Consider the following 14498-nt stretch of genomic DNA (forward strand, 5'->3'; position numbering starts at 1 on the left):
TTTAAATAGGAACAAATTGTCACTCCCTTCTGGCTATAAACTTTCATTTATAGAGTTACTGACAGTTCCATTCCTGTTTCAGGTTGGTGGATCTTCAAGTCTGGATCTGCTTCCTTTGCATTCTGATGCCTTATATGATCAGTTAATGCATGTTTTTGCAAAATATTAGCCCACTGCATAATGCCACATGGTTTAATGTAAAATATGAAAATGAATTCCTGTATCAATATCATGACAGCTAAACCATCCCAATATATTCAAGCAGAAATAAAATATTTAATTCTTATATATATATCCTTGCAGTATATATAAAGAACTTAGCTGAAACAGATTTGTCGGAATTATTGTATCATGCCGTAACTTGTAACTTAATGTTTAAGGAACTTAAACTTAGAATCCTGTACAAGGGAGTAAGCCCTACATAAAGTAATAAGACTTACCTCTGAGTAAGCATGCATAGGACTGCACTGTTGGTTTATAAAAACTATTTAAAAAAGAAAAGGAGGGAAAATGTGTGTAGGTTCACAATGCTGAATCAGAACACTTAGCCCAGCCAAAGTGATGAACTCATTTATTTTCCCTTGAGGAATTGAACAAGAGACGGGAAGTCATTGACTCATAAATAAGATCATTCAGTGCAATTGTAAACAGCATATATTGTGCCAGCAAATATTTCCATAATCCTTTGCTTTTTGGAAAATGCAAAGCAAATAATTTGCTGGAATTATAACTAACAAAACCCTCACAATAATAGGGTCAATTTCAAGCTTTATATGAGTGATATCATATTTGTATCTCAGTTAAATGCTTGAACACTGAAAAATTCTACCCTGTTTGTCTTTTTCATATATTCACTGGGACATCTGCAGAAAGTTTATTCCAGGCATAGGCAAACTCAATCATCTAGATGTTTTGGGACTACAACTCCCATCATCCCTAGCTAACATAACCAGTGGTCAGGGATGATGGGAGTTGTAGTCCAAAACATCTGGGGGGGGGCCAAGTTTGCTTATGCCTCCTTTATTCCCACAAGCTTCAATTTCCACCTATGTAGAGGCTCTGAAAAGCCAAAAACATTCTTGATACTATTTGTTGGTAAGTGGTACCAATTGTTTTTGGTAATTATCCTTGGGATCTTTAGAATTCAATTTTAAAAAGAAAACAATACAAATGAAATTAACACAAACAAAAACTCAGAAGGGAAAGTTAAAAGAGGAAAGAGGAGATGATCCATCCAAATTGTATTGGCTAAAGTTGAACTGAAGTACTCTTACAGCAGAAGTGTTGTTAGGAGGGGACCCAAATCCCAGGTTCTTTGTACTGGGCCTCAAACCTCCTGCATCCCCATTTATTTTTTAAAAATAATTAATATTTTACTTTGGTTGCAAGCAGGGGTGCCAACTTGAAAATATGGGGGGGGGTGTCAGGTAAGCAGCTCTGCCCCACAGAATCAATCACATGATGCAGCATGTACACCATTTGAATGCCAATGCCCATCAATTTTGTGGGGCCCTGCCCCCCTCAAATATTTTATGGGGGGCTGAAGGGACCTCAGCCCCTAGGAGTTGACATCTATGCTTGCAAGATTTCTGGGTGTGCTGTAAAGTGCAATTCAAGTAAGACCCACAACCATCTTAATTTGATTGAAGACTTAAACTTTCATCTGTCCGTATGAATTGCTGTACAGTCCTGTTTCAGAAGGTTTTTAAATGTTTAATGTTTTATTATGTTTTTATATGTGCTGGAAGCCGCCCAGAGTGGCTGGGGCAACCCAGCCAGATGAGCAGGATAGAAATAATAAAATTATTGTTATTATGACCAGCATATGCAAATATGTGTCAAGGGTCTGTTGTGTTATTTAGTTCCTAGCAGTGCCCCTGGTTACAGCCATGTGAAAGGTGGAAAGTAGAGCTTATGTTCCAAACTTTTGCTAGGCCTGATGCAGTACAGTGGTACCTCTACTTACGTTCACCTCCCGTTACGTATCCTGCGGGATATGTGCGCGGCAAACCCGGAAGTATTTTTCCAGGTTTCGCCACGTGCACATGTGCAGGATGCGCTCTATGCATTGCGCACATGCGCAGAAGCGGCATCTCGGGATACGCACAGCTCAGGATCCGACTGGAGCTCCGGAATGGATCCTGTGCCCAACCGGAGGTACCACTGTAATGGAATTTTATTTTTATCTACCTGGACAGAAAAGAGCACTGACTAGTTGTTTTACAGTGCAAAGCGTGTTTATGTCCTTAGAAGTAAGACTAGCTAACTAACTTTTTTTTTTACTAAAGAGCCAAAATGCTTAAAATTGATAAATAACTGACAAGTTCTAAATAATCTAGGAGTTAACCCTATAACAGCTTTTGTTGGAAAATATTGAAAACTGTTGTACATGTAAATAATGTGGTAGATAATTAAACATTCTTTCAGCCAATAGTTGTTTATCTTGATTGTCTTTTTCTCGTTGGTTTCATGATAGAAACAAGTGATATCTGGCAAGCGTGATCCCTCAATACCTTTAAAAGAGCCATAAAGCTCTATTTTTCACCTTCGCTTTCAGTGGCTCACCAAGAAAATTGTCATTTACATTGATATTTACTTGAGTGTGTTAATGCAGTTTGTAAACTGTTTTATGAGATTTTTTCTTTTGCTAAAAAGTGGTAAACATCCATTAAATAGGAGTGTGTTTGTAGTTTGGGGGGTTCATTTGCTTTCAGAGGAGACACAGGTACCGCAGCACAGAGTGCCTTCCATCAGCATAGGCTGTTGGCTCAGCTACAACTCTATTTGGATAGTGATAACTTGTCAAAGCTTTTCTATGGCTGTTATGGAGGTTTGTTTTGTGAATTTTGTAATTTCATGCGTTTTTGTGTGAATGTATTGATATTGTAATGCATTTATGCTCATTTTTTAAATATGCTGTAAGTTGCTTGGAGAGCTTTGTGTAACTAGTCTAATAAGTAATAATAGAAACATTAATTAGTTAAACAGGATCTTTTAAAGTTGCAGTTTGGATATGAAATGTCCAGAGTAATAAATGGGTGATATTTCCTAATCCATCTCTTGTCAGTGGAGCTTATCAGTTTGCAAAATGGTTTTATGGGAAAGATTTGTACCTAGCCCCAACTCAATAAGTTGAGATCAAACACTGGAACATTATATGATCTCTCTTTGGATATTACTGAAGTTGTTAAATTAAAATTGTAGTCCTAAACACACTGTATTTTTATGTTGTGAACCACCCTGAGATCTACAGATGAAGCGGGGTATACAAAATTAATTAATAATAATAATAATAATAATACTGGAGGGCAAACATTGAACTTGGTAGAACTTACCACAGAGTAAACATGTTTACTATGCTGCTGTTTATGATATATAGGAACACCTTCTGTATGTATATAAGAATGAAGAAACAATTATATGGAATATTAAATAGCTTGTTTTCCCCCTTCACAGCATAAATATGGCTGAGTTGCTAGAGTTTGAGGGAACTATAAACTGGAAAGAAAGATGCATAGCTCTAGAATCCCAGCTGATGAAATTTCGCCTCCAAGCAAGCAAAATTAGAGAGCTGTTAGCAGACAAGGTAGGTCTTAAACCATCTTAATATAATAAAAGTTATTGTTTTTAAAGAACCTATAATTAAATAATGATCCAAATAACTTAATAGATGTTTATTGTGTGATCAGGTTTATCTGGCTGTGGTAATCATTAGACTTTTATTCAAGTGTCCTCTTATTTATGTATTTATTCCTAAAGAAAATATATGTGTTTTTTAAAGAAGAAATACTGTTCTATATAGGAAGCAGGATTATGGTGGTGTACAGTCTCAATCAAACTAAGAAGATTCAGGTGCGAAATTAGAATCCTACATGCATTTCAGTTGCTGAATGAGGAACTGGTACACTTTCCAATGATCATTAGCATGTGTAGGTATCTGAATGTGAATGCTGTCTTTCCACAAAACATTTCTTTTAAGAATATGTTCATTTGAACACACAATCATATTCTGACACAGCTCATCATGCTTACATTTTTCGTACAAGTAGAGCTGCATCTGACAGTAGACAGTTGAGCATTTTTTCTTGTCATGGACAATAACAGTTCATTGTAAATGTGTGTGTGTGTGTGTGTGTTCTGAAGCTAAAATAAGTTTGCAAACCTTTAGCTATTAAGGATATTTGATTTGTATAGTATTTCCTGTTTCACAGATAGGTTTTTATATAGCCATTTGGACTGCAAGGGTGGTCTGCTGCTGTTCCCGTTGGCAGGGAATATAGGGGAGAACAGTGAGCAATGCAAAATCAGCAAAGTGCTGAAAATGTAATTAATTTCACATAAAGAACTGAAATAATATTTGAAATAAGAAAGGCCTCTTTATACCAGGGGTGCAGAGAAATCTCATGAGTGCCTTCCATTTCTCATACAGACTAAACATGTTTGTTTAAGAAAGCTATAGGGAGAATATTTCCCATCCTTTTTTGCTGGCAGACCACAATATGATGCAAACAGACAAAGACTTGTGTCTCCAAGGTGTAAAGGATGTGCCTGAATGAATCTCCTGACCTATCAAGCAAGCTGCAGTATCTATTTTAGAATAATGTCTGAAGGCAAAACTTATCACTGAGAGAAATTTAATACAGGGATGCCTAACCTGTGGCCCCCTCCCAGCTACAACCTGCGTGCAGTGGTTAGGGATATTGGGAGTTGTATTCCAGCAATATCTAGAAGGTTGCAGTTTAGCCACCCGTGATTTAATGTCTTGTCAGCACAAGCACAGATGAGAAATAGTTGGTAAGAATTTCCTCAAAAACCACAACTATTAAACATGAGACAAATGTGGTATCTATACAATGTTGCCTTTTAAAATTATCCTTAAAGAATTTCTCACTCGGCAGGTTCAGTCTTTTGTTTCTTTCTGAAGTCAGCACACATTGGATGATTAACAGCATGACCTTGCAGCATTTATGGGAGAGAATGTGGGAGCAGGAAGCAGACAAGGGAGTACAGACCTTCAGTAGTGGAAACTGGATTTTTTTTGTTCCATTATGCCTAGTCAGGGTGTGCTTTATAAAAAGTTTTATGCAAAGAAATAGAATTTGTTGAAGATCTAAGCAGAAGTTGCTGTTGCTGCAAGTGGGAGAGGTCTTCATAGGAATTCAAAGAATGGTGTAGAAACTACCTCTACTGTAACATACTTATGCTGTCCGTAGAGCTCAAGTGGAATTTATTTTATTACTGTTGAGTTTTCTGAATCTGCAAAGTATTGCAAAATAAATAAAGGGAAAACACCCTTCTCAGGGAAATGTCAGGAGTGTTTTTCTGTAAGCTGAGTGCAGTTGGCATTTTACAATGGAAAATACATTTCCTTTCCCTTTTCTACAACACATGTTTTTGCCCCAAGGTCACCTAATACGCAAAGTACCAAAGTGACAGTGTTGTCACTTATTTCCTCTATCAGGAGCTAGGGCATATATGACCTTGGTGAAATCTGACCCAGCTCATTCACTATAGACTGTTAATCAAGTGCTAAGGGATCAAGGAAAACTAAGGGTTGGGGCATGATGAGGTTAAATACTACTATAGGATTAGGCCAGACTGTAGTCCAGTGGAACAGGCAATGTGCCAAATTCCTTTTTGGAGTTCAACTCCAGAGAGGCCACCCAAGAGAGAACACAGAAAAGAAATGAAGGAGGTGGGTGCAATGTGTGAAACTAAGAACAGGTTACAGAGTATTTTTAAATCAGTCTCTGGAACTTCAGTGTATATGCATTTCACACATAACCCTTAAACACACTCATGAAAGAATGGGAAGCTATTCTATGGGTTGCCAACATGCAGCCTTGGGAATGTGTCTAAGGGTGGATCTAGGAATTTACACTCATTCCACGTTCTCAATTTGAATGTCAAAACACAAGAGTAATTAAAGTGGGGTGCAGAAGGGAAGTTCAGTTGTACACTAAACAATTTGGTACAGTATGTAAAACATAAATCCTGATCCTAACCTTGTTTTATTTTCCAAGCATGAGGTTTGCCTAATTCGTTGATACTGCACACTGGCATTTTCATTGAACTCTCCATCATGACCCCAATATGTTTCCTGAATAGGAATATGAATTTTATATATGTCACTGCCAATTCAGTCTTTTTGAGAAATGAGGATTTATTTATTTTTTTAAAAAAGATCTGTTTTCATCAGGTTAAACTCACTTACATTTGCCCCAGGGGAAAGATCCTTTCTGCCTCTTAGTCTTACACACATCACACATATAGTTTTCTTGCATACATCCATATCTGCTGAATCACCATTCCCCTTATCCCCTTTTTGGAGTTCAAAGAAGAATGGTAAGGCAGTTTCTATTAAACAACTCAAAGTTAATATTTCATTGCATAAACAGGGTCATGCCATTGTTGCTGACACTTCTGAATCCATAGTTCTTGGATGTTGAAGTACTGGCTCAAAAGTCCTGAGGAAACTGGACCATTCCGTGGGATCAGTTTCCCCTTGTAAGCAATGGATTGAGCAATGAATTGAGCTTCACCACATGCTGGTTTAAATCTGTTCTTTCAGGTTTACTCTTAAAAGCTTATTTTGGACTTTCCAAAGTGGGATAAAAATACTGTTATATAAAATCAGTCAAATTTTGTTTCCTTGAGTTCAAGTACTCAACTTTTGAGATTATCAGCAATATATTTAAATATACCCAAAAAAGAAAAACAGTTAATTAAATTATTTGATGGTGGTTCTTGGAAGAATCTGGGGGAAGGGGTACATTTTGTTTGACATAATAAGTAAAAAAATCTGCAATATCTTCCTGATTCCCCCAGACCAAGAGCTGAAGACTCCTCTTTCCATTTCCTACCAATCGGAAAAGAAAAAGTATCTTCATAGCACAATAGTACAGAGGAAAGCAGGGAATGTCCTCATAGAACATTTATTTGGACTCTTTTCCTACTAGAAATGAGAATTGGGGACAAAAGTTTGCACCTGCTGTCCTTCCCCATGCACACCTCTGCAGTTTAGTACTGCATAGGTATACTGGGAAGATGGTAACTGTAGCAATGTTTTCAATTTTAAGCAGGAAACATCAGCAGAAAGGGTTAAATCTGTCTGAAACCCTCTGCAGCCTGCCCCATGTGTGGCACTAGTACACACTAAAATTGTGTGACAACAGACCTGTTCTAAGCTGGAGCAATAGTTTCTGTTTGTATAATCTCAGAACAAGGTGATTTTGTAATCTGGTTGTATCAGCAATGAATTGTGTAGATAGACTTTTTTCTTCTGGGGTTCTTGTAAGTGCTAGGATGGTTAAAAGAGAAGACAGCTGGGAAGAAGTACATATGTACTCTAAAGCTGTTCTGGGAATGGCCTTTAGAAACAATTATTTCGAGGACTATAGTCAGAGATAAAGATAATTTTCACACGTGATATTTAAATCGGCTTTGTTTTAAATCCGCTTATAATGTGAACGTACACTGGTTGGGCAGTGTATTTTCTGGGTTTTTTTTCTGAATTCCTTTCTGTATTAACAGTATTTGTTATCTAACTGTTTAATTGTTTTAGATCTTTGCTAGTTTATGAGACAATATTTGTAAGCCAGCTCCAGCTCACTGGAAGCAGCATGCATTATCAACATACAGCTTGTGGACTTGTATATGTCAAAAAAAAGCAAGGGAAAACATATTTAAATAAATAAGCAGAACAGGCAAGCCCCTGCGTTCAAGAAACCTATGGTCTAAATAATGGACATGAGTACTATTATAAAGAGACTGTCTCAACTTTCCTCCCACCTTTAAAAGAACTCTTCATAATTTCTTTTCCAACTTCTCTTACCTAGCATTTCTATGACCTTTCCCCCCATGGGACAGCATGGCATTTGGGAAGAGTGTCTTTGGTATGAAGTATGACAGAAGTGCCATTTATGCATGTTTAAAAATATGTATTTAGCTCCTTTTGTGGTTTTAGTATGTGTTCAATAACAGTTGTTTACTGAAGGATGGTTGTAAAAACAGGAAATGGTGAGGGGGTAATTTGGCATTTCTATCCTTATACCTTATAAAAACAAAACAAAACTCAGAACTGGTAAAGGAAAAGTGTTTGGTAAGTGGAGAAGAGAGCGAAGGAGGCTGGAAATATTTGTAATATATTATTGCTAGCTATAGGAGAGTCTTATGACTAAATTTGGAGAAAAATGTTTCCTTAATAATTAGCTTGAAGAGTTGAACTTTGGCATGTTTGCCTCTGCTTTTTGGCAATCCATTTTGCATCGTTAATGCACATTGTTCAGAAACTAACTTTGAGACTTATGTTGTGTTAGCCATTTCAGTATAAAACCTCTGCTTGCACAACAATAGCTGAAGCAGCATCCTGTGCCTGGCAAGTGGAGCAAAGCAGCTGAATAATTCTACCTCATTTGACTATTTAAAGACTTGAGATAGCCTGATAACTTTTATAACTTGATACAAGAGGCCATGGGGCCTTCATTCACCTTAGATTCCCTGCAAAGTCCCTTGCATGGTTTAGCATGGGCTTCTATACATAGCCATTAATCTGGTTGCTTGTAAAGAGAATTTCCTTTGAGTAACCAGGTAGAGAAGTTTTATAAAAACGGAGTTTTGTAAAATCATAATAATAAAAAATCATAAAATCGTAGAATTGAAAGGGACCCAAGGGTCATCTAGTCCAACCCACTGCTCGAACCAGCAACCATCTAGTTAACATCCATGGGCACTGACCCATTTGGGAACAATAGGAACACTGAAGAAGCCATCTACATATTAATGAAAAGATGCTAATTAATAAGAATGACTAAGGGCCAAAATGATTGATGTCATTATAGTTTATTGCTATATTTGTATAATGCAGTAAATGTTAAATATTTGTTTAATTTAATAATATTGGGGTAAGGAGGAGGCTATTGTGTGATAAGGCCCCTACCTTTATCACTCACTAGAAGCATGACAGGAACAAATAATATCACATTTTCATTAATGCAGATGAAGTGTTTAAAAATATTACCATTTGGTAATATTTACTGGCATAAACTATATTAAGGAATAATTCAAATACACAGTAGTGGGGCATATTTGTTGTTTTAGGAACCAGATGGCCTGCAGAATTTTTGTTGATGCAGCTAATGACAGAAGGAGAAATAGCATCTCTTGACTTTCAGGACTGCAGAGTTTTAAGCCCAGCTGTTAGAAAGCACAAATTCTTTTCAAGTAAACTTGATCTGAAAATTATTCTTACAGAATAAACATGGAACCCTGTAGTGACGTGTTTGTAGAATCAATTTTGGAGTGCAATGTTATTTTAAAGGATCTTGGCAAAGAGAAGTAACACTGTATTGTGACATTAACTGGAGTGTCTGGTGTTTTCTGCTGGATCAAAACGGCTGGAATTTGATATATGATGGTAATTAATATGGCTCATTCTGAGAAATAGAATCATTCCAGTGAATTTTCAGTCCTTTTGCTGGGTTAATTGGCAAAAAAGAAAGGAATACATAAATATGTACAGTAGGTACTGGCACAGATCTGAGACTAAGATCCTGACAGAGCAGCTGCATATTGTAGAATGACAGCATTGGCTGTTGGAGGAAATTTGTGCCAATTTCACTCTTAAGCAAAAAGTAAATATTATATTGAACAGCCCCACACAGGACGTCTTCTGGAGATCATGTAATTTAAATACTCTGTTGGAATCTGAGTGGATGAAAAAAGATATCAGTCTTTGGGAAGTAAGGGAATAATGCACAATGGAAAATGGCAGTGCTGTAGGAGAGCACAGTGTAGTATAAACCAGAAGTTTTCTCAGTAAGAAAGCTTTTCTCTTTTCTCTCTTTTTTGGTTTTTCCGTTTCACTGGTCTATGTATCAAAACTGAAGAACTGTAAAACTGCAGGTCTTCTAATTGCCTAAACTTTTGTATTAATTTGTGATAACCCAATCTATCAGCAAACTTGGTTGACCTTATGAAGACACTGTTTGGGTATGAGTGTGGTAGAGAGTAACTACTAATGCTGGTAAAAACACCTGATATATCCCAGTGTTCACTTTCTCAATGGCAGAGGTACAGTCGTACCTTGGAAGTTGAACGGAGTCTGTTCCGGAAGTCTGTTCGACTTCCAAAATGTTCGGAAACCAAAGTGCGGCTTCTGGAAGCTCCTGCAGCCAATTCGGAAGCCGTGCCAGACATTCAGCTTCCGAAAATCCTTTGAAAACCAGAACACTCGCTTCTGGGTTTTGATCGTTCGGTAGCCGATTTGTTTAGGAGCCAAGGTGTTCGAGATCCAAGGTACGACTGTACTTTATACAAACTGGCAAGAAGTAAAGGTCAGGCGCTGTTGGAACTTCCTTTGGAGAACCTGGGAAGAATGCTAAAACCTTGAAGCTTCAGCACAAACCCTGACACCTGTCCTTAATTGAACCTTCCCTGCCAAATTCCTGTGGGCACAATAACTTGTCAAGGAAGCTGTGGAGAAGGGCAAAGGGGGAATGAGGCTTTTCATTCCTTCACTCCCTATCTCAAGGGGACACACTCATGCGGTCAGGCAAAGAGATGGATATAGAGTCTGCTTTGCTTTGCTTTTCGCTTTGATTAATATGAAAGGAATTTGTTTCAGACTTTGTAGAACCTGTGGTACATCCCAGTGCAGCAGAGGAGATATGTAACTATACCGACAACTGTCCTGGCATTATATGTTGGCCATTGTGTTTGTTTAGTGGCCATATTAAGGCCCATACATCTTTACTTATCAATTCAGAGCCACATGAGCTGTGAACTGCAGCTCCCTTAGAATCCCAGTGTACATTTGGAGTTTTGTGTCTTCCTGTGAAATCCAGGTTTATAAGCTTTCTTGACTGCCTTCCATGAAAATGCACAATAATGATAAATATGTGATTTGTACTCTAGCTGAAGTAATATACAGTGGTACCTTGGTTTTTGAACGTCTCTGTTAACAAACGTTTCGGAACTCAAATGCTGTAAGCCTGGAAGTAAATGTTTCGGTTTTCGAACGCACCTCAGAAGTCGAACCGGAAACGCAGCTTCCATATTGAGTTTTCTGTATTGAGATTTCCGTTTTGAGACTTCTATTTTGAGTTTTCGGGTTTTGAACGTTTCAGAACTCGAATGGTCTTCCGGAATGGATTTCGTTCGAAAACTGAGGTACTACTGTATTTGCAGGGACTAGCTACAGTTGCCTTATCTCTTAATTCTTCCCAGTCTTGGCATTTCTTAACCAGCTCTTACAATTCAACCCTTAGTAATTTGGCAGGAGCCAATTCTGACAACATTTCCCATTATTTAATGTATATCAAAATAGAATTTTGCCATGTAAATATTGAAAAAGAGAAAGTTGATCTCAAGACCCTAGACTGACCATCACCTATTAAAGTATTGCAATCTTGCTTACCTAGTTGAGTCACCCAACTGTACTTACTAATATTACCAGGCTTATATATATATCTACCTTTTTTAGTTTAATGAAAAGTGTTCTTTATTTGGAGAAAATTTATAGCAAATATTTGAAGATCTGATTGAATGTAAGTCATAAACAGAGACTAAAATATGATACAGTTTGTGGGATAAGTAGAAACAAAATTTTTTCTAAATAAAGTCTAAAGACTTTCAGCTGAACTCTGTGAAATAGTATAGAGTGTTCTACGGAAGAGACTGCAGGGAAGCAGATCTCCTTTGCTTTTGAACTATTTTTCCTTAAGGCATTAGATATTTATTCACATGTGGCTTTTCTCTGTTCATTGTTGGAACAAAAATAACTCAGAGAATTGTTTGATTAGTGTCAGATGTAGAGTAGTAATTTCCTGAGTTTAGTTGTATGTTAAAAAATCTGACTCATTTTTGTGTCTTTAATGATGGTTTTACTAAGTATGATATATATGTAACCAGAGTTCCGAGTTTGGGCATTGGATGTCAATCAGCCAAAGGCCTGGTTGAAGAGGAACATTTTTGCCTGGCACCTAAAGGTGTATGGTGAAGGCACTAGCCGAACCTCCCCACAAATGGGGACTGCAGAAAAGGCCCGTTCTTGTGTTGCCATGCTCCAGACCTCTTGTGGAGAAGGCACAGAGCCTCAGAGGGTGATCTTAGGATCTGGGTAGGTTCCTATTGAGAGAGGTGGTCGTTGATGTATTGTGGTCCTGAGCTGTTTAAGGCTTTATAGGTCAAAAGCAACACTTTAAATTGGCCCCAGCTACTGACTGGCAACCAGTGCAGTTGAGCCAGGATCAGTGTAATATGCTCAAACCATCTTGCCCCGGTGAGCAACCTGGCTGCCGAATTCTGCACTAGCTGAAGTTTCCATACTATCTTCAGAGACAGCCCTATGTGTGACGCATTGCTGTAATCGAACCTAGAGGTTACCAGAGCATAGACAACAGTAGTTAGGCTGTGCCTGTCCAGATAGGGGCACCATTGGGCCACCAGCAGGAACTGGTGGAAGGCGCTCCGCACTGTGGAGGCCACCAGAGCCTCAAGTAGCAGCAAAAGATCCAGAAGTAAGTCCAAGCTGTGTACCCACTCCTAAATCTTCCAACCATCGAGTTTATGGAATCGCCCACTAACAGTGCCTCCATTTTATATGGATTGAGCTTCAGTTTGCATCCAATCGATTACCAAGATAAGACAATAATCTAGTATATCCACTGCCTCACCTGCAACTGTAAAAAAGAAACAGAGCTGTGTGTCATCAGCATATCATTGACAATGTACTCCAAAACTCCAGATAACCGCACACAGAGGTTTAATGTAGATGTTAAACAGCATAGGGAATAAAATTGAACCCTGAAGAACCCCATATTGAAGGTTCCGCAGGGCTGAAGAACACTCCCCAAGCTACACTCTCTGGAAACCAAAACTACCACAAAGCAGTGCCACCAACTCTTCTCTGACAGCCACTCCATATGGACACCATGATTGTTGGTATTGAAAGCCACTGAGAGGTTGAGGAGAATTAACAGGGACACATCTCTCTCATCTCTCTCCCAACACAGGTACTGTATATAGGGTGACCAAAGCAGTTTCTGTGTCAAAACCGGGCCTAAAACGTGACTGAAATGGCTCTAGAAAATCAGTTTCCTCCAAGAGCACCTGAATCTGGTCTGAGATCACCTGCTCAAGAACCTTGCCCAAGAAAGGGAGATTAGAAACTGGCCGGTAGTTACTTAGATTTTCTGAATCCAGGGAGCATTTCTTGAGGAGTGGTTTTACCACTGCCTCCTTAAAGCAAGCAAGGACCACCCTGTCTTGCAAGGAGGCATTAATCACTTCCGTCCCCTCTCTACTGGGTTTTATCAGCCAAGAGCGCAAGTATTTGCCCTGACTGATACAAGCACCTTGGCCACATCCTTGAGCATTACTAACTGAAACTCATTCAACACAACAAGACTAGACTGTGTTCTGGACACCCATGAGATCCATCTGCTATAACTGTGGAGTTAAGATCTCGGTGGAGGCAAGCAATTTTATCCTCAAAATGTTTTGCAAACAAGTGACAAAGGGCAGAATTCAAAGTAGACCTAAGGAGATTGCTGCATTAGCACAAGTGTTTCTGCTTGTCTGGTGAAATTAGCTCCCTCTCCCTCTGTACAATACTCTAAGAGTTCTCCTGACCCCCCAGGCTGATCTGAGGAGGGTGTTGGGGAAGGAGGGAGGGAGCCCCATTGTGCTATTGGGACTTGTTCTGGCTCCTGCTAGCACAGCTCTTAAGTTGAATCCTGCCCAAATGGTAGATCTCCAAACTGAATTAGCGAGGTAAAAATTTACAATAGAGAAGGAAGATTAGAAGGAGTAAGAGTTGCTTTTTAAAGATTGAGAGAGGGTTAAGAAAAAAAGTAGATAGTTTAGAAGTAGAGAAACATCAGGACAAGATCGTTGCAAGAGACTTGTGTAAGTGAAGAATAGGATGAAGAGGAAAAGTGCACTTAGAAATAAAACAAGAAAGCAAAATGAGAAACTGAAATAAATAAAAATGCACAAATTTATCAACCAGGAATAATAGCCAGTAGAAGATTTTTCTGTGGCCACCAACCCAGGAAAAAGTGAGCTGAGCAAGCCATGTGGATTTAAGTTTTAAAGCAGATAGGGAACCTTTCTTAATGTAAAGGATGTTCCCTCAGGGTAATCTCTTAAGGGCAACATACTGGCATTGGCTGGGGCTGAAGCAAAAAATGGGTGGACCATTCATTTCACTCTTTTTGCCACCCCTTTCTCTCTCTCTCTTTTCAGCTTCCATTCTAGGCAGAGAAAGAGAGCCTTATCTTCCTCCCTGCTCACACCACTCCAGGGGTACTAGAGGAGGGACAGATTGTATTTTAGTGTTTTCTTGGAAGCCGCCCAGAGTGGCTGGGGAAACCCAGCCAGATAGGCGGGGTATAAATTATTATTATTATTATTATTATTATTATTATTATTATTTCTGTACCTATTCCAGCAGCTCATTTGGCTTCTGTGCGAGGTGGGGAGAAAGAGGCTTCCGT

The 14498-nt window shown here is 38.6% G+C and overlaps 1 protein-coding gene across 1 annotated transcript in view; it reads left to right on the forward strand.

Annotated features, from left to right (window-relative positions):
* Nucleotides 1-14498, forward strand: part of PLEKHH2 (pleckstrin homology, MyTH4 and FERM domain containing H2) — a 66037-nt gene that overhangs the window by 2197 nt on the left and 49342 nt on the right. Inside the window, exon 2 of the mRNA XM_080998116.1 lies at nt 3457-3586. Coding sequence (XP_080854242.1) covers nt 3464-3586 — 123 coding nt within the window. The 5' untranslated portion in view covers nt 3457-3463. The remainder of the gene's footprint in view (nt 1-3456; nt 3587-14498) is intronic.

The sequence above is a fragment of the Podarcis pityusensis genome (genome assembly GCF_964106645.2).
Source record: "Podarcis pityusensis genome assembly, chromosome: 3".
In the NCBI taxonomy this organism is placed as follows: Eukaryota; Metazoa; Chordata; class Lepidosauria; order Squamata; family Lacertidae; genus Podarcis; species Podarcis pityusensis.